Raw genomic sequence first — 26607 nt, forward strand, 5'->3', positions numbered from 1 at the left:
ATCGAGGATACAGGTCTCGTAAAATGTTGATGTGGCGTAAAACTCGCGACGAGCCCTCTAACAAGCCACTAGTGACACTTTTACGAGGACTCGCTAGTTTTATTGCAAATCATTCCATTTCCATTTCACTTTCTAAGTTTGATTAGATTACTAATGCTACGAGAATCATACCCAAAACTTTTCCTTTAGAAATGTAATAAGTATGCACACCAAATATATATGTACCTATGTAATGTTCATAAAAAGTTAAAATATAGAGTAGAGTTAACCTGCTCAATCTCCTCATGCCTATTACTGAGTATTACTTTTGTGGAAGTAAGTTTGTTACGGATGCTGAAATGAAGTTGTTTTTTTGTTATCCCCTAAGGTCCACTTGCACCATCCCACTAACCTGGCCTGGGGTTAAGAGGTTAAACCGTTAACCTAGTATCAAATTGTACTGGTAACCATGGTAACTCCAGGTTTGACCGGTTAACCCCGGGTTAGTGGAATGGTGCAAGTGACCCTATTAACTTAACGTTCTACAATGGCCATCATAATCATCATATCAGCCAAAGACGTCCACTGCTAGAAAGTGGACATATCTCCCCAGGGATCTTCAATCTGCCATCTTAACTAGATTATCAGACCGTCTTGGGTCTTATCCTTTTGCGTTTTCCGGTTCGTGGTAGTTACTTTGACCAGCTCGGGCCTAAATTATAACTATGATGGTTCATCAGACGTACCGTACCGTAATGTGGTACTGAAAATCCTTGATAGGAAAAAGTAAATATTGTCGCGCTTGCCCATATTTATGAACCAATCGTAACTAGTGAATGTTATTTTTACAGAGAAATTACTCTCTACTCCCTATTCTTCGCTTGGTTGTGTAATGCTTAGCTACCTATACAGAAAATGGTAGACTCCACGGAGAATAGCGTTAGAAAATTTTCAAACTGATTTATGTAAGGCGAATACAATATGAGCAGGTTGGGGAGGTGGAGGATTTCGAAGGAATTATATTCCCAGTTCCATTTGAAATATTACAAGATAATCTGGACGTACAAGTTGAAATACGTTAACAACAATCAGACATAACGTTGTTTTCCAATTTTAAAAGGACTAGATTGTTTAAGTCAAATTATGCTTTTTTTTATATTTTTCCCGTTTTCATATATTTCATGATTACACTAGGTACCAGTTAAATAAATGTAATAGTGATTTATATGTTACTTTATGATTTTGGAATCCGAGTACGCAATTTAGTTTGGGTCAGAAATTCTTATGTATCATAAACATTCTTAAATTGCAGACTAAAATAAATTTGATGGTCATGAACAAATTTGATGGTCCTCGCAAACTTTAAGTTTCCTTACATAAAGTAACCCTACTTTAACTAAAATGCTCTTAGATGCTATGTTACTTAGTTTCACGTCACATCTGTTCTCCCGGCTGACATGAAAAAGTGACAAAACAACAGCAGTAGGTAACAAACAAAAAACATTAGCTGCATAAAGGTGCAACTACACAGCAGTTAACATTAGGTAACTTACCTGTATAGTTACTGTTGCATAGTGTTGCCACAGAAGTTAACTGCGGTCTGGATGCACCCTTAGCTCTCAAAAAAGTAACCTGTTTGAAGTCATGAAGTGTGATGCTTTATAATATTTAAAACGTTCGCGTTTTGAACACATAGGTATTAACTCACATTTATAGACGGGTCTATCGCCAATCACGACCACTACACCAGTCTCGGGACCACGACCAGTGAAACCTGTGTCGTACAGCTTGGCAAAAAAGAGTAGAAATTTAAAAGTGGCAACACTGTAGTGTCGTCCCTTTCAAACCAATTTGTATAAGAAAACGGGACGACACTACAGTATTGCCACTTTTTAATTTCTACTCTTTTTTGCCAAGTTGTAACGTCGGTAAATAAAGGTAATAAAATAAATTCGCGATAGACCCGTCTATAAATGTGAGTTAGTAGCGTGATGCATGTTCATAATGGCACTAATTACAGGCGTGTCTCACTCCGCGATTTCGTCGCTATGCTACAGGTAGCTAAAATTACATCCGTTCGGCCCCAATTTTGGGGTTTGCCAGCCGCGCGTGGCGCTGTCGCCACCTAGCGGCCATATCTGTGCTGATCGTAACAGACGCGTTTTGTTAGAGAGTGAGTCTTCTGTACTTAGTACTATTATTTATTCTGTGCTAATTATAGTTTCCCATTACAGGAGCAGGACCGCTCGGCCCGCGCCCCCTCCATGCGCCTACGATTTGGCCGTCGATCTGATAACAACATGTTCTTGCTGCCCTTCGAAGTACGTACTATTTCTTAGTACATAATTCAATATGTATTTATTTATCTGACATGTAAATATAGAAATGATCATAAGATTCATAAGTCTAAGCCTACATTAGCCTGAGGCATTGTTCCCAGGACACTGGCCGCGTTCCCCCTCTGCACAGTGAGGCTGAGTTTTTGCGCAAAAAATGCGCCTGTTCGTAGGTCGCCAGACACCCAGACTAGTTTGGTAGAAATGTCTTTTACTAGTTTTGCGATACTTAGCAATTTGGACGTCGTCTGCTGCCATCTTTGGCTTACGTACAAAATTTATTCTTTTCGTGACATGAAAAAAGTTGATTAAATAAATGTTTTATATTTCAGTCAACTCTGCCCAAGGAAGTGAAGGCTAGCGCGGAGGAGGACAACAGGCAACAGGATTAAGCGACATATCCGTTCTAGCTATAGATACCCCCTCCACACACCCCTACTATCGATAAGGAAATATTTACCTACGACAAACATTCTACGTGTCAAATATTAAATACCTATCAATTTTTAAATGTTATTCAAATACTTCGTAAGTTTATGTACATATACATAATAATCAGATAATTTTATTGTTGTTAGTTATGGAGCCGACTTCTGTGTCCTAATTCCAGTGTTTTTGTTACGGGTAGTATTAAAAGTTCCACATAGTAATTATTTCATCACTATAAACTTTATTGGTTTTCATAAATGTCATAGTAGATACCGTTGTTACTCTAGTCAATGTTGTATTAAGACTGTATTTTAGTTTAAGTTTCATCCGTTGATCGCTCTCATAGTTTGTAATAACAAAATATATATATTTTCTTGCGAAGAGTTGTACATTTCATGAGCTGGGTAAATGTAAAACTGCTTCGTTCGTAGGTACTACTAATATTAAAATAATACTCGCCGTCACTTGTCAAAACAAAATGCTAATGTTATATTTTCATGTCGGGAAAATTAGGTATACTAAATGTAGTAAAACTATGTTAATTTTGTATAGATATTATAGTGCAATTGATGAGTTGAAATATAAAAAATTGCCAACATACTGTATAGTTTTATTATAATTTTCCCGCATCATCCCACTGCTGGGATATCCTATACCGGACACTCGATATCCTTAGAAGATATAACCAACGGAGACGCCATGTCTAAAATTTTCGGTACAAAATAGTCTGCGGTTTTTTGCGGGGGAGGGGCACATCAAATATATAGGTACGTCATGTCAGATAAACGTCAGTCCATACATATGGTTGACCATTGGCCGCCTATTTTCGACAGAGGGGAACGCCTGTTAATGGCGGCTCCATTGCTAATTACTCCGAGTCGATATCCCTTCAACTTCCAATTTTTTGTATGATCCGTTCAGTTATTTTATTAGGGAGATATGCTTTTATTGATATTAATTCCAAAATTTATAACCTAGGCCAAGGCCGAAAAGTTACTCTAAAAATATTCTTATTACCTACTCGTAACTCATAACTGACGTTTAGTTTTGGAACAAATGATACGAGCATTGAAAAGTTGTGTCGCGAAATATTTTTTCTGTTTTTATTAAGTAGCTGTAGGTAATCAGCGGAGAAACCTTGTTATTTGTTTTGGGTCGACAATTTAACGTAGTAAAACATCAAGTAAGGCAGAAGGCACCTTTATCCATTCTGAAGTCTAGCAATTTTAGTATACCTGTATTATTTACAGGGTAACTTCTAAGACGTAATATAACACTTGATTATCAGGAAAAGATAGATAACTAGGCATGTTACACGGACTCAGTTGTTAAACTTAACTTTCTTTATATATTTTATATCCTTTCAGTCTGCAGCAGAAGTTGGTAAGCGGGCGAGTCTTCAAAATAAACTGAACACAAGTTTATTGTTTAAGAGAAAAAGCGCGCGTGCAGGTCATTTTGTCCACCTCACCAGTTTCGTAGTTCCCATTTTTAGGGTTCCGTACTTACCCAAAGGGTAAAACGGGACCCTATTACTAAGACTTCGCTGTCCGTCCGTCCGTCTGTCCGTCTGTGTGTCACCAGGCTGTATCTCACGAACCGTGATAGCTAGACAGTTGAAATTTTAACAGATGATGTATTTCTGTTGCCGCTATAACAACAAATACTAAAAACAGAATAACGATTTAAGTGGGGCTCCCATACAGCAAACGTGATTTTTGACCAAAGTTAAGCAACATCGGGCGTGGTCAGTACTTGGATGGGTGGCCGTTTTCTTTTTGCATTTTTTTCCGTTTTTAGGGTTCCGTACCCAAAGGGTAAAACGGGACCCTATTACTAAGACTTCGCTGTCCGTCCGTCCGTCCGTCCGTCCGTCCGTCCGTCTGTCACCAGGCTGTATCTCACGAACCGTGATAGCCAGACAGTTGAAATTTTCACAGATGATGTATTTCTGTTGCCGCTATGACAACAAATACTAAAAACAGAATAAAATAAAGATTTAAATGGGGCTCCCATACAACGAACGTGATTTTTGACCAAAGTTAAGCAACGTCGGGAGGGGTCAGTACTTGGATGGGTGACCGTTTTTTTTTTTGCTTTTTTTTGTTTTTGTTTTTTTTCATTATGGTACGGAACCCTTCGTGCGCGAGTCCGACTCGCACTTGCCCGTTTTTTTTTTTGCTTTATGGTACGGAACCCTTCGTGCGCGAGTCCGACTCGCACTTGCCCGATTTTTTTCTCTGGATATAGACATTATTGAAATTAATTTCACACAATATGATGTATAAATATCAACCATAGCATGCATTATAAGACTCTTTATATGTTCCGTGATTATAAGAGTTGAGAGCGAAAAACAAAATTTATTAGGTGTTAGTGAAGGATTAAACTCACGTTTGAAATGAATTATTTTATTGTTACAAAATGCTAATATGGTTTTTAGTAAATTTAAAAATACTACATTTTTTAACAAATCATCATACTTACTAAACAGCTAAATAACAAATTACGAATCTAAACAAAAAATATCAACATACCTACCGACAGTTCATTCCGTTATTCGTAGCGGGCTGGGGTTAAAAACATCTGCGAATGGATTCCATCCTCCGTAGCAATCACACACTTCAACACATAAGTGGTCTTTCTCAAGATTCTGCGCGGCATTCCTCAAAGCACCCATCAGCATAGTCAACGCCTCTGGATCCATGTCCGCCTCAATGAATAGACTGTACAAATTGCAGCATTTCTCTATAAGTAAAGACACGTTATCTTCGTCCGCCTCGTAGTCTGCTAAAACACGTTGGTACTCGCATATATGTACGTTCTCCAAAGAAGGACATTGACTGATTGAGTCGAACACCATCCCGTATTCTATGTCTTCTAATGTTAACTTCAGGTTCTTCAAGCATTTTGTCAGATGCATTGAGTTAAACAGAGACAGTGTACAACTAGAATATGAGCTTGGACGGCCACGGTTCTCAATGTACACGTCAATAGTATACAGTCTTTTACATTGTAAGAAAATGTGAGCGAAGAAGTCGCCTTTTGCACAAATATTGCTTAAACTTAAAAACGTTATGTTCTTCAAACTTTTGAGTTCTGATTTAAGTGTTACAAGCCGATTCCATCGAACAACTGAGCCTTTCCTACAGAAATCTGTCAAAGTAACATTTTCTGGCAAGTCATCTAGAATTTCATTAAACGTGTCACATGAATCTATGCAATACCAATGGCTGGGCGCTGCAGTAATGTTCATAGGCAACTTAGTATGCATACAAAAATAGGTGGGAAAATAATCCGTTAATTCGTTTAATACATTTTTGAAAAAATCCTCATTAAACACTGTTATATCTTTGTTCCAAGCTAGGAATATTATGTTCCCGTCTAAGATGAAATCCAAAGGTAGATGCGCATAGATATTAATAGTAAGATCAGAGCAACAAAGTGAAAACATCCCACTGAAAATTGGAGATACATAAATGTAAATTGTTTCTAAATACATGATAAAAATGTATTCTATCTTTTTATAGTTCAAATTTGATACGCCTTTTAGACTTCTTGCAGTTTTATGAGATACTCTACAATCACGAAAAATGTAACATAGACGTTCGAAATTTATGTCAATGCTCTCTTCAACATTAACTGATTCATAATATTCATCGGTTTCTGAATAATCTCTGTAGTTATCAGCGAGAGTAATTTTAAAATATTTAGTCATAGGGATATCTTCCATGAATTTGAGAGGAGATTCAGAGTCATAAAACTCCAACACAACAAAATGTACATATTCAAACTTTTGTCTTTTAAATATGTCCGAAACCTTTTTCCAAACTTCATCATTATTGGCATGTTTCCTAGGCCATTTGAAATAATTTATACTAATATTCTTTAAACTATTGCAACAAATGTGTTCCACATCCGATAGAAATATCCTGGTAAAGGTCACATCCAAGGTTTTTAAATTAGTACATCTTTGTAAGTATGGAGTTAACTTATCTGCTGTAAGATCTTGAATACCACTCAGATTTAGTTCCTGGATATTAACCGCAAAATCTTGAAGAACACTAGAACTCAATGTATTTACTGAGGCGACGATACTCCTGGATATATTTACTTTTCTCATCAGACATGGTGCAAAAAACTCTTTCAACTCATTTATACTGTAAACATTTATTTTTGACTTGATATCCAAATACGTGAATATTAATGTTCCGATTTCCGTGGGTAGGTCCAGTAAACTCATCTGTTATTTTTAAAAATACCTATTATAAAAAAACTTGTAAAACGATTTGAACTGAAGTTGATTTGTTGGTAAAAAGATTGTGACAGTGACAGTATTGAACTTGACGTGTAATTTGAGGTTGTATTATCCTAAATAAGATCAACTTTTGGTAGAACTTTTTCTATATGTAGAGACAACTTTTTATATTTTTACACAGGTTATATTGTAACGTCAAATGTACGTCAATGACTTTTATTAATGAAATGAGTATCATTATTATATTTATACTTTATCAACAAAATAAGCAAATTTACATATACTTTATACCGGGCGGATTTACGTGGATTTGTGATCATACAGACAACTCTGTCTTTAGGTTTATTCCAGGAACCCACCACATTTGTCCACTTACCAACCATATATTTAGTATGATATTGTTGAGAAGGAATAAAAATATAATGCCGAGCTCTTGTCGAGGTTTGTTGTAAAAGTTTTAAGTGTAAGTACGTTTTCGTAAACCCTGTGAAGTACGATCAAGTTAAGAGTTAGCACGTGCGTAGTTGCGATATTCACTCGTCATCCATCAAAAACTAAGGCGCGATTCGGGAAATGAATTAGAGATTAACTAGATACGATATAGTAAAGATATGTGACGTCCCACGGGTAAAGGTACCTTATGGCGGTTGGCGCTTACGCTATTATTAACGCCGCTCCAATATTATTGCGGCGCTATGCGACGTAAGCGCCGGCTGCCATAAGGTACCTTCCGTGGAACGTCACATTTCTTCACTATTTCATATCTAGTGAATCTCTAATTCATTTTCCGAATCGCGGCGCTAAGGTTGCCTCCAGAATCTCGCGAACTAAATTGACAGGTCAATGTGCACAAATGATACCACAGTTTGGCCAGTGCTGTTTATATCGATATTTTCTAAAAAGTTTGAATTAGAGAATATCGCGAGAATTCACCGCTAGCGGCGCTACTGTTGCGCGGTCAGTTAAAATGTATCTTTAAGTAATTTAAATTATTTTACAAATGTTAATTGGTATTGGTATGGAGGTCCAAGGGGGAGGCCTATGTTCAGCAGTGGACGTCTTATGGCTGAGATGATGATGATGATGATGATGAATTGGTATTTCGAAAATTGTGCATTTTTATAGTAATAGATACAAGAATATTGGATAAACATATTGTAGGTAATTAAATAAATATTTTCTTATATTTATTTTATTTTATTTGTTAGGAAAACTTACAGCTAGAGTAACAAGTTGTAGGTGATAACATAGAAACAGTCATTTTGGCTCTAAATACAAATAAGGCCGACCCAGACGGGGAAATAAGATAAAATTTCTCATTTATTTTGTGTGGTGTGGACGTAAAAATTAAATCGTCTCGGTGATCCCTATTGCTTCGATTGTAAAGAAGACCAGTCCCTAAACTGGACATTCAAGTTGACAATTAGGTCAGAATTTAAATACAGTTAGACCAAAAAAAGTCTGCAGCGATTTTAATAGCCCACGCAGTGCAAGTATTATTTTAAACGTCAAAATTCTATGAAATTATGACGTATTAAATAACAGGTTCACTGAGTGGGCCATCAAAATCGCTGCAGACTTTTCTTGGTCTAACTTTAATTAGGATTGTTCATTTTTTTTAGACCCCCATTTTTATTTTATTTTCTGAAAATATAGGTTAATTTAAGATACCAATTTGAATGATTTAGTAATTCGTGGCTCGGTTGAATATTTATAATTTATTGAAAATATGAGATACGACTTCTCGTAAATTACATGTCGTCGGCTGATTAGGATAATGCACAAGCAACAACAAGCATTAAAAAAATAGTTGTCATTGTCAATTGATTGTAATGTCACCTGTCGACAATGTCAGTGTCACGTGTTTCTATAAATAACAATCGTCTGGAACATGGACCTACAATACTACGGACGTAGTTTTGCTAAGACAAAAACTGTGATTCCATCATCCACCAATTTCCTAGTATTTACGCATGACACACACACATTGACAGTTATCTCAATGCCCTCATCCACCAATTTGCCGTCAGACGGATCAAAACGTCAGTGAAGTAAATTTGTCCAAGAAAAATGTAAAATATGCCGGGATGTGTAGTTAAATCCTGCAAGAATTGTACCGATCGTAAGAAAAAAAGTGACGGAATAACTTTTCATAGCTATTTTTATCAATTATCATGGTATTGTACATAAAATCTCCATATTTCATTGTTTATAAATGCGAAACAGGAGTGTGACCAGGAAGTTGAATAGGGTAATTTCCCGAAAGTAGGGTAATTGATGCCCCTCTTATTAAATCATTATGTATACAGGGTGATTCATGAGACGTGAGCAGGACTAATCCTGCACACTCAGTAACTGATAATTGACCGATCACCGTCGTATTTAGGTGAAACAACCACAATTTTTCCTATTTTTTAACTTTTTGGTGAGGGCAAATTTAATTATCTACAATCATGGTTACCCTACAAGACCCAATTAATAACCATAAAACCTCTTTAACCGTAATGACAGCATTTGATTACGAAGAAATAAACTGTCAAACTTGAGTGAGATACGAGTTTTCAAAAGTAACCAGACCGTGATGACAGTGATGACATTCAATTTGACACAGAATATCAGTAGTTTAGTATTCTAATTTTAGGGTGACCATGCATGTCGTAAATAAATTTATACATTTTTTTTTTCAACACGAGTAGAAAATTAACGTTAATTTTACTAATACTGATACGAAACAGTTGCTTATAATTTACAAAAGGCGCAGTCTTAGTCCTGCTCACGTCTCCTGAATCACCCTGTATAAGAGATCATTTAGGACATTGAGCTAAATAGCTATATTATTGATTTTGCATTTCAAACTAGATCGGTATGGTAATTTCCCGATAATAAGGAAATTAAAGACGTTTACATGAATAATTTTTGATAGCTAACGTTTATTTGTTATGTAAGGTAAACATACTCATGGTGCTCGACGCGGTCCCAGTCCAGTACATGTCATCTTGAAACTTAAGTCATTGTCAATAGAGGTGACAGCAAGGTGTCATCTATTGGGCATTAACATGTCGAGCACTAGTACATTTACCTTATATTTATTTTTTATTTAAAACCAGATATGTTACAAGTTAAATATCATTAGGTATTGAAAATAATATTTGCACAAAGTAATTGTGCAACAATGCGCATTTTGAAGACCTATAAAATCAGTTAGGTAGACACTTTTTTATCGTCTAACGTAAAACTGTACTATTTTAATATTTTAAAACAAGGACGACATTGAAAATAATTGTTTCACCATTAGGGGAGAATTTGTGTTACATGGTATCACTCGTCTACACGCACACTTTCAAACCGTCCGCCATTGCAGGGTCACAGTTTGTCTTAAGTGACATTCCCTCTGTCAAATATATAACTCTATGGTCTGGAATGGAAAACTCGTTTATTTTGAATCATTAATTTCAAAATACCTACGCTATAAATTTGAGAAAGCTGATTCCAGAAATCTGCCTAAGTTATATAATATAACTTAGTTTTATTGGAGTATGTATCCATATAGCATCCAACTCCAACCATAACTTGGCTGAAATCAAGGGAGCAAAAATACAAATGTAAGTTACCTACATCATATACTTATATTTTAACTGATTGGATTTGTAAGAAGATTGGATTCATAAAATCGTTACAAGCGTCCATTGCTAAAGGTAGCTTAGCACCCAGTGGGTGCTTTCTACCGGCTTGTCACCATTGTTTGGATATTGTACTACATACTTATACTACTATATTAGGAACATGCCAATTTTGCTAATTATATCCTATTATTTCAGGTCATCGTGATTCCTATTTAGATACAGCTGTGAGATATGTAACTGCACTTGGGCCCAGAACAAAGTTGAGCATTTTGTATTGAAACGAACGTCATATTAATTATTAATCGTCGTAATACTTTACGACCGTAAATAATGCCTGGGAACAGAGTAAATAACAAACCATACACTTCTCTTCTGGATGGTCAACAAGAAGCCATCATTGTCAGATGCTCGTGCAGAACATGATAAACATACATTTAATGTAAAGTTACTATTTTTTTTGGAAACATATATAACATATTTCCCAAATTAATAAAAAAGTAGGTAAACAAAAACATGTTTTATTATTCACAACTCTTTATTAAGTCTTGTCCACCATGATATCAGCAGCTTGAACTGCAACATGTACCTGGAAATTAGAAATTATATCTTTTTAAAGCAGTTTCAGGCTGAATTTTGAGTATGGCTATGTATTCTTGTATATTCCTTCTTTCTAGTAGGCACCATCTCTGTTTAACGGTTTGCCTTTAGATACTCTGGCTACATTACCACAGAAAATAAATAGATACAGTGGAACCTGGATAATTGCAATCTCAAGGGACCGGCCATTTTTGGTCAATTAACCAGGTTTTTCATTTAAGCAGGTCATGTCAATTAACGAGGTTCAAAAAATCGTTGTGTCAATTATAGAGGTCCTCATTAATAGAGGTTGCGTTCTGACAAATTTCTTTTATGGAGGTGCAAATAACCTTTGAAAGTAGAAAGAAAGATTTACACGCTTACGTTCTGGGTTTTTGGTCTCTATATTGCTTATGTCTATACTTGTTCTTTTACACTACATTAATTACTACTTTATTTTCTTATTAATTATTTGGGTTTGAAAGAAATCCCTTGAATTGTAGAAGAAAGTTTTATTAGAATGTAAAAGGCATACTTTGTTTTTGATTGAATTAAAAGTATTTCACCTACTACAGGCTGTGATAGATACCCAATAAATAAATTGAATTCGGGATGAAGATATAAATAAAATGATCATTGCTATTAATACATATTGTTTCTGCTGTCTACAACTACATTATTTCAATTACAGAGGTAATAAGTAAGACTCGTTTCAATAATGGAGGTAAAAAGAAGAGCAAAAATAACGGATTTTTTAGCACAGTGTCAATTATAGAGGTCTTAGTTGCGATGTGGTCAATTACAGAGGCAAAATTGCGAAAAGCACTAAAATCTAAATTGCAATTATAGAGGTTCCAAAATTTCAATTATAGAGGCCTTTTGGTCTCAAGGGACCGGGACCGGACTTTTGGTTGCAATTATTGAGGTTTTCCATTTATCCAGGTGCCAATTAACCAGGTTTCACTGTACCATGACCCTACCAATAAAGTGAGCTTTTAAATACTTAATTGTAGTAAATTAATATTAATTTTATACTTACATCGACGTGATTCTCACAGCAATACTGTGTGTAACACGTGAAGTAGGTAGGTATTCCAAGTTTAATTCACGGCACCATCTTTCACGTCGTAGGTCTTCGTGGATTCGAACTATTATTTTTGTGAATCATTCCCACACATAGGAACAAGGTTTTTGATATATTATTAAGCAATGAAATCTACTGTTTAGGTATTAATTATAAATCAAATTGTAACAAAGAAGCGCAGAAAAAAATTAAAAATTTTGTTATGACAATCGATGACAATGATAACTTTGACAATACGTGAGTGACGGATTTATTTACTATGGTTCGATAAATTTTATTATGCAATGACTTTACATTCAGCCCAGGAGAAGGTCAAACTAAGGTCATAAGGATATTTGTTGAAATATCTTCAATCCTCAATTATTATATCGCAGCAAATGTCGGAAACTGTTTAAAAACCTTATATCTCGAAATGGTTTTCGAAATAGAACATTTGAAAAAAAATGAACAATCCTAATTATCGATCAATCTCATCTACAGGTCACATTGTACAAAATTAAATCACTAATTTTAGATTTATGGCGACATCCGCGAGCTCTTGATATAAACAACTTGCCCCCAAACCTGCATATTAAGAGCCAACAGGAGTGGTCATATCTCCATACAAACGTCCTCGACTGTTTCCTCCGTGGGTTTTGATGCTAGAGCAATGATTTTTTCAACACAGATTAATATTGTCAATATCTGTGTCGGACCGTTTTGCTTTTTTTGATATTTTTGTTTTTTAAGGCGCTAGAGCCTTTCAAAAATGGCCAAAATGGCCTCATTGACTATGCCGCAATGAGAGGCGTAGTATTCAAAACTGATATCAATTAGCCAAAAAAGCGAAACGGTCCGGCACAGATAATTTTCGCCTTGTCCTTATCGCATTAGTTTTAGGAGCCGCTTCCGTTAGCGAGATGGGTATATTTAAATAAAATATTTAAAACTCAGATCCTGTTTCGTCTTAGCATTGAAACTTGTCAGTTTCACATCTGCACCTCCTGATTTGATTGGTAACGTCACAATCTTACAAATGATTCAACACCACTTTTCGCGTCACATTCATACAAATCGAAATCGTTTGTGACCCCTTTATAATTATCACATGGGTAGTAAGTGCATCTTACTTATCGATATCATTTTATCGACATATACCCCTGACTATTTTTTCTTTGCTATTCCTGGTATCATTTTATTTGTCAAACTCATGTCAATTTAGTTCGCGAGTTTCTGGAGGCAACTGTAGTCTAAAGATTTTACTCATTTTAGTTGTGCACTTTGGTAATCTTCGATAATCTAAGGTAGAGTAGCTTTCACGAATTTAAGACACGTTTAAGAAATATATTAATACAAGTGAATTAAAACTGTTAATCAGGACTGTTGTTTACAGTAAATCATCAGATCATCACTTTTTAGGGTTCCGTACCTCAAAAGAAAAAAACGGAACCCTTATAGGACCACTCGTATGTCTGTCTGTCGGTCTATCACAGCCTATTAACAAGTCGATTTTATGTACTTAATTAGAATTCTAGGCTTTAATGTGTTTAATATTCATAGTCGGACCTACAGATATACTTAGGTTTATTTAAAGAGGCAATGTTTCAACCAGCAATGTATTTTTATGTATTTTCAATATTTATCTATCGTGGGTGTCGGAGCGCCTTCGTGCGGTGTTATTGGCGCTAATGTCGAGCAAATTGCGATCATGCTCAATGCATTTAAATACGCCCTCGGGGCTTCGCACTCGGCTGCTATAACGCCCTAAAGTATGCTGTTATATTTAATAGATAATCTCCTTTATTAAATTGTTTTTGGGGTATATTTTTAGTACGTGTATACAATAAATTTTCAATTAATGATCAAGTCGTAGGACACGTGCGTTTTTGTTTCATACATAAATTCAATTTAAAAATAATATTCAGGTACCGCATACTAACTGAATACAAAATGTACAAATTTATAAATTCACAACTACATGTAATATTTACAAAAATGTTACCAGTTACTAGTTATACTTACCTACAAAATACACTGTATCATCACAATATTCTTCTTAACGAAGTTTCATCAAAAATGCATAACTTTTACGTCGCGGTATTCTTTCAAATTCAAACACCAGCACACCGTAGTAACCGACAATGTTGTATTTTAAAACAACAATGTTAGCAATACTGTTATTTATTCAAAGTCATTTTAAAACATGGCTTGTGCACATGTTCGTTATTCATTATTCATTACCTATAGGTAAGTAACTCTAGACTCGAGACTAGGCCAAAGGTATGGTGTAGGTAGGTAATATTTTCTAACGATGGCGCCATACCTTTGGCCTAGTCTCGAAAAAATGGCGACACTTTTTGATATTTAACAAATTTAACACAAATCAATGAAATAATAAGGATCAAAGTCAAATGGCGTTCTAAAAGTTTTAATCTTCTGTCGAAAGATGGCAGTATTTACTGTGGCTACATAATTTACCGTGACAATAACTCTCTATACACTCTATTCTCTTTGCTGTAAGTCTAGCCTGGGTAGCATCTGCCGTTGCGTCTTGCGACAAACGCGCCCGTCAATCTGTCAAATACAGAACTCTGCGATATAAAGTGGAATAATCAGAATTATCGATTTATTGTCTGTTTGCGACTTTTGTGAGATTCAGCAGATTCAGAGTTCAGATCCAGCCTGGAATCGTACTACTAGTTACGCTGAAGATTTGTATTTCACGATTTGGTAACAATCAGAAACTAAGATACATATATTTTATAAAAATGGGTCTTCATCTCGGTCAAGTATTTTTTTCGCAAAATATCGTAAATTCGTAACCCCAATTATTCCATTCTATAGGCGGGATTCCACCAGATGTGCGGCACGAGCATATTCAATACAAAAATGCTTGTGCCGCACACTGGTGGAATCCCGCCTTAATACTAACTGTCATGTTTCCATTCGGGAATTGGCCTCCTGCAATACATACATCACAGCCGCCCGCCATCGTGTAATGCATCGTAGCGACCGTGAAGCCACCTGTCACAGTACTTGTAGTATCAAGTTGATGCAACCGACTAAAATTAACATTATTCATTTTAATGCATTAGGATATCATAAAGCTTTGATGACCTATAGTGACCCTACTTGTGAAGTCGATGGTCTTGGGTTCCAATCCCAGTAAGGGCATATATTAGTGTGATCAGCACAGATACTCGTATTTTGTTCCTAAGTCATGGCCATAATCATGTATGTACAATATACAGTGTGGAAATATAAGTCGGGCCCTGGAGGGAAACTACCTTAAATCCTTAAGCTGGCTCGTTTTACTTAAAGGAGACATTCCTTTATTTTTAAAAAGATTTTCCTTTTGTCTCTGCCATTTATCGAATAAACGTACACAGTCGACACCAGGTATGTTAGTTGGAGCGGACAAGGTGCTCAAAAATTCAGATATTTGTGAACGCCTTGGCAAGGACCGGAAAACCCCTCTTTACGCTTAATCCTATCAATTCGGTAACCCAATCGATTCGGTTACCTTATCATTCGGTAACCCTATCATACTGTTACCTGACTGTAATGGTAAGCTTATTGAAACGGTAACCCTAACCTTTAACCGAGTTAATCTCAAAACCCCATCGCGATAGGGTTTTTGTTATGGGTTTTTAACAGGTTTTCATTCAGTTATGGTAACCTTTATTATCGGTTGCTTACTGGTTTGCTACATTTAAAGTAGTTTTAATGATGTAGATGTAGAACTAAAAAAATACTAAAAAATAGTTTATATTATTTACTTTATTTATATTTTGTTGATTTTATTGACTTTATTTGTTTAATTTATTCAATTAATGTAAAAATCAGAAATCAGAAATTATTTATTTGCATTGATACAATAATTAATAATTAATTATATTTATTTACAACCCACAAGATGGACGGACGACCTTGTTAAAGCCGCCGGAAGACGCTGGATGCGGGTGGCTTCCAACCGGTACGAATGGAGGTCCAAGGGGGAGGCCTATGTTCAGCAGTGGACGTCTTATGGCTGAGATGATGATGATGATATTTATTTAATTTATTTAATAAGTTTAATTTATTTAATACATTTAATATATTTAATTTATTCAATTTATTCAGTTTATTTAATTTATTCAATTTATTCAGTTTATTTAATTTATTCAATTTATTTAAATTTATTTAAATTTATTTAATTTATCTAATTTATTTAATTTATTTAATTTATTTAATTTATTTAATTTATTTAATTTATTTAATTTATTTAATTTATTTAATTTATTTAATTTATTTAATTTATTTAATTTATTTAATTTATTTAATTTATTTAATTTATATAATTTGTTTAATTTATTTAATTTATTTAATTTATTTAATTTATTTAATTTATTTAATTTATTTAATTTATTTAATTTTATTTAATTTATTTATTTTTTTTTCTATTTAATTTATTAATTTATTTAACTTATTTAATTTATTCACTTTATTTATTTTAGTTATTTTATTTACTTTATTTATTTTAAGTATTTTATTTATAATATAATATGATTTATAATAATAACACACCACACAGGTAGGTATAAAGATAAACAAAGGAACGGCAAAAAAACTTGTTTGTGCTGGAGGCTTCATAGACCGCCCATGCCATTCAATAATAAGTTGAATTTAAGTGTGCGTAAAGATTACAATCGTTTGAACTGGTCAAAAACCTCATAATGAGGTAACTGAATAGACTGGGTTTTTATTTCGGTTACCGGTAACAGAGGTTAACTTGATCTGATACGGTTACCGAATCAAAGTGTTACCTTATTAAACGGTTACCGTTATGGTAGGGGTTTTTATAAACACTTTTAAAATAACCCTATGAAAAACCCCGGTTAAGGTAACCGGTTCCTGTCCCTGCGCCTTGGTCGCTCCAATATATGCGCTATGCGCGCGAAGGCGAAGGCGACTGTACCTAAATATAATTTAGCAAAAAATACCTTCTACCTGTGGAATGCACGGAGTGTAATGAAAAGTATTCTCGTAACTATAGCGTTTGATTTCCATCCCTAACATTTAACGTATTCAAACTATTTCGTGTTGTTAAACCGAACAAATATAATCCATTTTTAAAGCAGTTTTAGTTTTAATCCAATACATTAAGTTAAGTGCACGAAAACTAAGGGAAATGTGGAAAACAGAATCCCTTTTAAGCGATATTGTTTACGCTTAGCTTGTTTAATAATATGATGACACAACAAATAACGGCAGACATTAATTTTCCTCTTCAATAACCAAGGCCAAGAATGCATAGACACTCAACCCATCTCTTCTTCAAAGTGCCCTTCACATGACAACAATAAGCTTCTTATGCCGCCAAAATACACTAGTCACGATTTAAGAGTCATTGAACGAGATCCTTCAGAAGCCGCTATAGGCGTCCAGGTTATTGCTGTTGTGGGCAAACTAAAAATAGTCGGGTTGGTGTAAACTTAATCAAATTTCTCGCGATAGTGGACGCCGGTTCTCATTCGTGGTCGGGGAGTCGCGATTTCAACATACCAGTGTATTTTTAAAAGTTTTGGATACCTGTATTTGTGACGTTCAGTTTAAAAGTGCATAGACTATTTAATTTACTTATAAATCCATTTCATTTCTCTTTACTCGAGGTAAGTCTAGAAATATTACCTTATACAAATAAAGTAACGCACCGTATGAATTATTTTACTAGATTTTTATGAAAAGGAAAATGACTAGGTATAAAAATGTAGAGAGAAACTCACTTGTATAAACATTATGTGAATAAAACATGTGGATATAGTTAGAAACATGAGGAGAAGGAACTTTATGATTCGATTTATTATGTCCACGTTTTGACATACGTACCTGCTTATTTAATTCAAATTGGATCTGTTTCACTTTTAAATGACGTATCAGAAAAAAACAAATGTTTATGATTTGATAACTCATTATTACTCTCTATCATTTTTCTGATTTTTCTATACACAATCGGCAATTCACGAAATATTGCAGGTGCGGTCTAGAGCGCGCGCCGTGGGCGGCGATCCCCGCTTCAGTAAGAGACAGGCGCCCAAGCCGCTCGCACGAACCTGACCGCCGCACAAGGTACCCGCTCTATTCGCCGCTTCATTAAAACTACAGCACTAATAAATGCTTCGTTTCGTTTTTCCATCGCTAATCACCTAGCGACCTCGACATTCATGACTAACTACAGGTGTTCTGTTACAAAAATACTTTAGCCGTGACTTCACTACACTGAAATAAGTCGTTACGTTTTCGCGCATAATACTTAATGCTGCGCCAGCGTCTATAGTTCCGCATAAACATGCTCCAGCCGGCCATGTTTGAACGTCACGTTGTGAAGTCACCTTAACCCCTTCTTGTAGAAGCGACAGGAAAGCTTGTTTGTTATTATAACATAATGCTTATGTGGATTCAAATAACTGTAAACTATGTCGAGTATAATATAACGTATACCTAAAATTAAATAAAAATAAAAATTAATTAAATATATTCTAAGCTTAACGTATACCTGTCATCATTATAAATTTACATCTAGAGACTGCATGTCATGAACGCGATGTATAAATAGCTTAAGAGTTATTCCTGTACGCCGTATAAACTGCTCCGAATTACTCGCAGGAATTATTTTCAACCTTGATGACGGTATTGTTAACCTTGTTCCTCTAGAAAACGACTTCGCTGGCCTCACGGCTATTAGAAAATCTGGTTTCCATCTGTCCTGGTCCAAGGATAATCATTGTTTACTTTTCACGACCTATTTTTATTTTAACAATGTTTTCTTCAAGGTGTAACAGACGATAGGTATAATTCAAAGATGAACGCGCTCTTATAACAAAAGTAGCCACTTTGACTGGCAAATATTTCGTACGTATGCCAGCAAGGCGTCCAGAACAAAAATAGATAATCTCTGCGTCGTCTACGTATTATATCGCATCTTCCGAAGAGCATTATAGCACACTGTTTTTCGTACACCTACGTGCAGACATTCTCTCAAATAAATGCGTCAAATGTTCACAGCGTGTCTGTGAAAACAGTATACTAATGAGGACATATCGAAAACAAACAAACGTTCGATGAACTCGCTCAAATGAGACTGACGACTTGCTGACGACACTTGGACGCAAGTCGTCTTAATGATGCTATTTTTTAACAATTACTTACGCTTAAAAAATTTTGTTTTTTTTTACGCATATAAACACTATCAATTTTATTATAGTATATATACACAGTACAACTATTAATCATAATATGCATTGACAGTTGACCTAGCGAGCGCGCATCGTTTCCGTTTTGAGTTTGAGCAAAAATGCTAGGCCGATTCTGTTTTAATACTTTGTTTAAGTTTTGACCTTGTTATGATACAACGTTGGTACGACTTTCAGTGTATTTTACGCTCACCGACAAGTTCGAGCGGGGTGCATAAAGACACGATTCTCAGTGCACAAACAAGATCAACTGTCGTGTTCGAACTTCAAGATATTCACAAGAGACGACACGTACTAGATCCATTCTAGATACGTTATAGTTTAGATATCAACTAGTTCTCTTTTGTAGCGTAATTCGCGCAACCAATGTCACTTTTACGTTAGATAGAGTAAGATATCTATTAGATGTGAATAATATTGCTGTTGTGGGCAAACTAAAAATAGCCGGATCTCTAAGTCATATCCTGTGGAAATCGTTCAAGCGTATTTCCAGAATCGCACAAATGTCAAATTTGACAGGTTATCGTATCTTGGTGATGTCTAATAGATGTTTATTCAATAATCCGAATCGGGCCCAAAACTTTGATCGAGTGGGCTTCATGATATGATTTGTGTCGATTCAGAGTTTTTTTTTTATCGGAGCCATTATACATAATAGATATAATCTACTTAGTAGGTACCTAACACATCAAAAAATTAACAGTGATTACTCTTGGGAAGATATGGAAGTTTTTTTTCATTCGAACATCCAGACTGACTGCAAAATGATATATTTAATGTGTAGGTAATATAGACTGTCCGATTCGAACTTTAAGTTACGTCAAATATTACGGAGATACGATATGGATTAGATATGTCAGACCCAAAAGTGACGTTTTTGTTTGAAGAACCGTCATATTCACACTGACGTATCTAATCCATATCGTATCGTAATATTTGACGTATCTTAAAGTTCGAATCGGGCAGTCTTCAAAGTTCGCTTCATACTAAATTTATTTATCTAGGCATCATCTACGCCTCGGCTAGTCTGTGGCCATGAGTAAGCCCATTCATAATAAAAAAAAAAAAAAGAACTGTTTAAAACTTGTTCCGTGGCTTCGGTACCATTGAGGTTTAAACACACACCATCTCGATCTCCGTGCGTCAAATAATGTATTCACGACGAAAATATACTAAATTTTCATAAAATTTTAATTTATTTACACACAAATTAGCATCACACTAAAGATAAAGAAAAATACCAACAAAATCCTATTTTCTGTTGTTTCATATCTATTGGCAACAACCCCGGTTTATTTTGCTAAGCGTGTTACACAAAATGACTGCCCGAAGCTTCCGCACATTTTGCAATAGTCGTCTAAGCCGCGTACACAAATAAACAGTTCAAACTATCTACACGCTGTTAGCAGCCCACTTTAATGCGATGGGTTAAAGTGGAGATGATATACTTACAGGTGATAACACTGGTAACGGATTGATGGTCAATATTTTGATACCCTATCAATGCCCATGTTCATCAATACCAATGCCATGTTCAATGTCACTATTCAGCCACTGTAATGTACTTGGAGACCACTATAGTGAATATTAGCTCGAATACATTAGCTTTCATTGCATATTAGCAAAGAGAATAGAGTGTTATGGTCATAGTAAATTTTATAGTTAGGGTAAATCGCCATCATTCGAAATGGTGGCACCATTCCGGCCTATTCTCGAGTAGATGGCGACACTTTTTGATATTTAACACATATCAGTGAAATAATAAGAATCAAAGTCAAATGGCGTTCTAAAAGTTTTAATCAACTGTCGAAGATGAAGAAAAAAAGATGGCAGTAAATTGACTGTGACTACAAAAATTGAATTTGACAGTACGCCTCTTTTTCAATAATCTTTGATATTAAATAGGTACTAGTTATTAATTTATTGACTTGTCATTTCATTTGGATATAATATGAAGACAAGACAAAATAGTCTAACATGCTATCATTTTATGGCTTTCATCAGTAGTTGCACGTCACTTAATGGTGTTGTCCAAGAGCAAAGTCCATTTACTTTTGGTGGGGATAGAGATAAGATAAAGATAAAAAATAGTTTATTCAAGTAGGCATATTACAATGCGCTTATGAACGTCAAATAAATTTACCGGCTCCAACCGTACACCTCTGCCCCGAGAAGATTTAAATCCCCCCTCAATTGGAGGAGGGTATCCCAATATGGGACCGGCAACAAACTCGGCGGGACACATCTTTTCAAAACATTATTACATCTTATAATTAACATGCATTACGAGTAATTAAGAAAAATACAATTTAAATTACTATAGAATTCATGCAATTATACTCAGTGAGTACATAACTTTATAGAATTTGATATAAAAAAATAAACATATATGTACATGAAATCACAAATACGTAGCTCTTTCAGAAAACAAATCAAATCTTACAAAAGGAAAAGAAAATAAAATCAATAAAAGAAATGAGAATACATATTATATGAATCTAACTGATTGTTATGAGATGCTTTCATACAATTTGATGTGCTTTCTTACCTGAGCTGAGTCACCTTTAACTCTACACATAATACAATGTTTTTAATTGCTACTTGTCGTTATTACAGTTTCTGGTTTGGACCATGCATGTTTGTCTGTCAAGTAGTCCTCGACTCTGTAATAAGCCTTCAACATCAATGACTTTTTTAAGTAATTCTTAAGAGCTGGAAAGGGTAATCTTAAAGCATCCTCAGGTAACTTGTTATAAAAATGAATGCATTGCCCAACGAATGACTTCTGTACTTTACGAACACGAAACTTTCTGATAGCAAGCTTATTTTTATTTCTAGTATTATAGTTATGGACATCAGAATTCTTAGTGAAGGAGTCTAGATTCTTAACAACATAAATAATACTATCATATATGTATTGGGAAGCTACAGTTAAAATATTAATTTCTTTAAAAAGTTCTCTTAATGATTCTCGCACCCTTAAATTATATATAGAACGAATGGCTCTCTTTTGTAAGACAAATATAGTCTGTATGTCAGCTGCTTTGCCCCAAACCAGAATACCATATGACATTACACTATGAAAATAACTATAATAAACAAGGCGAGCTGTCTCAACATTAGTCAATTGTCTAATTCTCCTCACAGCGTAAGCGGCCGAACTTAATTTGTTTGCTAGTGTTCTTATATGAGGACTCCATTGTAGATTTTTGTCCAATGTTAAACCAAGAAACAGTGCTTTATCTACCATCTCTAAGCATTCATTATTCAAAAGTATCTTAGTATCGACTGGTTTAACATTCGGCAAAGAAAATCGAATGCATTTAGTTTTCTTAGCATTAAGAAGCAAATTGTTCATAGTAAACCAGTTTAGTACATTAACGAGTGTGCTGTTAATTAGACTGTAATCGGTAGATTTACGATTAACCTTAAAAAGTAATGATGTGTCATCAGCAAAAAGAACAATTTCACAAAGATTTTCTACTACACATGGCAAATCATTTATATAAACCAAAAACAGGAATGGACCCAAAATAGAACCTTGTGGCACTCCTAATTGGACTACAGTACCGCTAGACCGGGTTTTGTTTACAACAACTGTTTGTGTTCTGTTGCTAAGGTAAGAAGACATAAAGTTTAGGGCATTTACTGACAGACCATAGTGTTTTAATTTCAAAATGAGCGTTCCATGATCCACACAATCAAATGCTTTAGAAAGATCACAAAATATGCCAATTGCATCACAAGAATTTTCCCAAATATCATAAATATGTTTAATAAGTACCGAAGCAGCATCGGTCGTGGAACGGCCCTTTGTGAAACCAAACTGATTGCTTGTGAGTAAAGTATGTCTGTTGAAGTGACCCAGTAGATCATTTAACATTAACTTTTCAAAAACTTTACTTAGTACAGGAAGTATTGATATTGGACGGTAATTAGCCATATCACTCGAATCACCCGATTTAAAAAGAGGTATGACTTTGCTATATTTCATAAGATCTGGAAAGACTCCTTGTGAAATTGAAATATTATAAATTACGGCTAAGTAAGGCGCTATTACGTCCAAGACATGACTAATGACTCTAATGATAGATAAACATACTTTAGAATCTTTAAATTTCTCATGATAATATACATAGATTATAGGTGTCATTAAGAGAACTAAAAGTAAATGCATTCATTTGGGTGATTTTATCTCTGGGTTTAAATAAATAATTATGCAATTTTATGTTTTTATAAATTTTATAATGTAAGTTAAAATGTAGTACCTATTTTCTGTTATTAAATTTTTTCACCTGCAAAATTTCGAATGTGAAGTCGTGTTTGCTTTGCATTTACTAAGTGGAATGCAGTTTGCCGAGAGAAATGTCATATATGTTGGAGGCTTGGAGATTATTTTATTTACGGCATGCGCGCTACAGCTTATTTTATTTCCGGTTTAAGTTTAACAGAAAACTGAAAAATTTCAGCTACTGTTTATAAAAATGCGGAAATCTACGAGGGTAGTTTAAGAGCAATACAGGTAGATTTAGAATAGTATACGTAGAAATGGCCTTTGTGTATACAATATCTCTGACCATTTGTCTTCAATATTGCTCTGTGTAAAGACGCTAATATTGAAAACTTATTTGCTCCAAGCTGCCGTGTCTGTCGCACATAATTCGGGAAAAATAATATATGATAGTCGTCGTCGCAGGGGATGGTGGGAGTAATAAAAACGCAATAAGACGGTAAGCCTGCCAGCCCCGCGGCGCGAATCTTACGAGACGAGGCTAATAAAATTATCTCATGAGGATAAAAATTGTAGGTATACCTAATTTTAAGTACTTACTGATGTTTTACCTTGACGTTACAAAGGAATTAAATGTCTTGAGCGGAGACGAAGGTTTCAGATGGATATTTTGAATAATAGATTAATTGATAAAACATTGAACACTTATTTTAATTTTGCATTTTTATTTCCTGTTCTAATTTTGGAATTTGTTGATAATATAACAATGGGATAGTACCTATATACTTATAGGTTTGATAAAAAAGAAATTTGGCTATAGGAAACTATACCTACAGATATATTTTATATTTATAAGTAGATTGAAAGGTTTATTAAAATCGTTTCAATAAATATCTAATACCTTTAAATGAGCAATTCTTGTTTATTTATTTATATGTATGTTTATTTATATATATATATATATATATATATCCCGGACCCGGGTATGTCCTTAAACTACGTCCAAGACCACCGGTGGACGGGCAGCAGCGTCCCTCAAATTCGGTGTACTTGACTGCGATCGCCAACCCGCCTGCCAAGCGTGGCGATTATGGCATACACCCCCCAAAAGGGGGAGGCCTATGTTCAGCAGTGGACGTCTTATGGCTGAGATGATGATGATGATGATGATGATATATCTATATATATATATATATATATATATATATATTTCGGGAATCTCGGAAACGGCTGTAACGATTTCGATGAAATTTGCTATAAGTTTTCGGGGGCAATAAATCGAAATGCGCATTTTTCAGTTTCTATATGTTTTCCGAGCAAAGCTCCCAGATATTGATAGTTTATGTGAGCTTGCATAAAATTTATTGGACATTTTCCGCAAGTCGACAGCCATATTAAATAATTAATATATAATAGCATATAAATAAATGTAGGTATTTTTGACATTCCAGCGTTGAACGAACGACCAAGATGGCTACCGGCCCGAAGATAGTGCACAAGCAGTTTAACTCGCCCATCGGGCTGTACTCGCAGAGGAACATCCAGGAGACGCTCAACAAGCACCTCTCCAACCTCGACAATGGAGGCGTCGGGTGAGTATTCATTTGTTTTTTTAGGGTTCCGTACCCAAAGGGTAAAACGGGGCCCTATTACTAAGACTCCGCTATCCGTCTGTCTGTCACCAGGCTGTATCTCATGAACCGTGATAGCTAGACAGTTGAAATTTTCACAGACGATATATTTCTGTTGCCGCAACAAATACTAAAACCAAAATAAAAATAAATATTTAAGTGAGGCTCCTATACAACAAATGTGATAAACTGAAATAAATGTCATATACAAAGAAAAAGTGACCAAGGCCTCCAGTGCCTCAGGCTGGAATCGAACCAGCGTCCTCTGCTATCGCGGCAGGTGCCTGAACCACTCGGCCACCGGGCCACAGCGACATTAGTCAAATTTTCCAAGTATATGCACTTCTTACTGAAGGCTTGTGGCGCCCCCTAACAAATGTGATGTTTTTCCGTTTTTTTGCTAAATGGTACAGAAACTTTCGTGCGCGAGTTCGACTGACACTTGGCCGGTTTTTTTTTTAGTTAGGGTAAACCCTCCAGTGAATGAACACCCCCCAGTGAATGAACAAAATCACGTTTTTCGTCTAAAATAAGAAATATAGCAATTTCTTCCACTTATCTTATTTTTTTTCTTATTAACAACTCTATTTCCTATGCAATGACAACCCGTAACAAATTTATCTTCGACAAGTTAGGATGTGACTGGCGTTTGAAGTTTACGTGTTTCTGGATTTGAAGTTTTGTATGAAAATATTAGATCCCAGATAAGAACAGTGTACGTTTGGACCAACATATGAAGTGCTTATTTAATTTTTACCAGTACAAAGTTTAGTTATTTGGTTAGATTAAGAGTTGAACCTTCTATTTATGTACACTTTGTCGGCGTATTATGCGATTAAGTCTTTATTTTTTATAGTTCCATTACTGGCTCATCAAATGTTCTGAAACCAGTAAATGAACAGTGTGTTCATTTACTGGTGTCGCGTAGATTTCATTTTTTCCCCAAATGTATATGTAAACGCAATCGTATTGAGCTTGTTTTTTGTGATTCTGCATAGAAAACGATTCTGATTCATTTAGCCAGTATTGGAACAAACCAAATTTCTATAGTCCATTTACTAGATTTGTCACGCCTATGTATGAACAATACAAAATTTGGCTTGTTTATTTATTGGATTTCTACTAATTCTATGTATGAACAGTGTAACCACGAACATTGCAGTGACAAGTTTATTATTTTAAGCATTATTTGGTGATCATGACCCCTTTTCATCAAAATATGCAAGTTGGTTCTTGTTTTAATGGTTGA

The 26607-nt window shown here is 35.0% G+C and overlaps 3 protein-coding genes across 6 annotated transcripts in view; 2 read left to right on the plus strand and 1 right to left on the minus strand.

Moving 5' to 3' along the window:
• The window catches only part of LOC134664596 (short neuropeptide F), a 105689-nt gene extending 102345 nt beyond the window's left edge, over positions 1-3344 (plus strand). Inside the window, exons 6-7 of the mRNA XM_063521326.1 lie at positions 2214-2300; positions 2648-3344. Of these exons, the coding sequence (XP_063377396.1) occupies positions 2214-2300; positions 2648-2707 (147 nt within the window). The 3' untranslated portion in view covers positions 2708-3344. The remainder of the gene's footprint in view (positions 1-2213; positions 2301-2647) is intronic.
• Positions 3345-5217: 1873 nt separating this feature from the next.
• LOC134664587 (uncharacterized) lies at positions 5218-7043 on the minus strand. The gene has a single exon (XM_063521308.1). The coding sequence runs from the start codon at positions 6985-6987 to the stop codon at positions 5293-5295; it is 1695 nt and encodes a 564-aa protein (XP_063377378.1). The 5' UTR covers positions 6988-7043; the 3' UTR covers positions 5218-5292.
• An 11242-nt stretch (positions 7044-18285) lies between these two features.
• The window catches only part of LOC134664589 (DNA translocase FtsK), a 60443-nt gene continuing 52121 nt past the window's right edge, over positions 18286-26607 (plus strand). For all 4 annotated transcript variants that reach the window (XM_063521311.1, XM_063521315.1, XM_063521314.1 and 1 more), the window contains exons 1-2: positions 18286-18372; positions 25179-25319. In XM_063521311.1, the coding sequence (XP_063377381.1) occupies positions 25198-25319 (122 nt within the window). In that variant the 5' untranslated portion in view covers positions 18286-18372; positions 25179-25197. The remainder of the gene's footprint in view (positions 18373-25178; positions 25320-26607) is intronic.

The sequence above is a fragment of the Cydia fagiglandana genome, chromosome 5 (genome assembly GCF_963556715.1).
Source record: "Cydia fagiglandana chromosome 5, ilCydFagi1.1, whole genome shotgun sequence".
Taxonomy (NCBI): domain Eukaryota; kingdom Metazoa; phylum Arthropoda; class Insecta; order Lepidoptera; family Tortricidae; genus Cydia; species Cydia fagiglandana.

Excerpts from the sequence above, each read along its gene's own strand:
- LOC134664587 (XM_063521308.1), bottom strand. The coding sequence starts at position 6,987 with ATGAGTTTACTGGACCTACCCACGGAAATCGGAACATTAATATTCACG.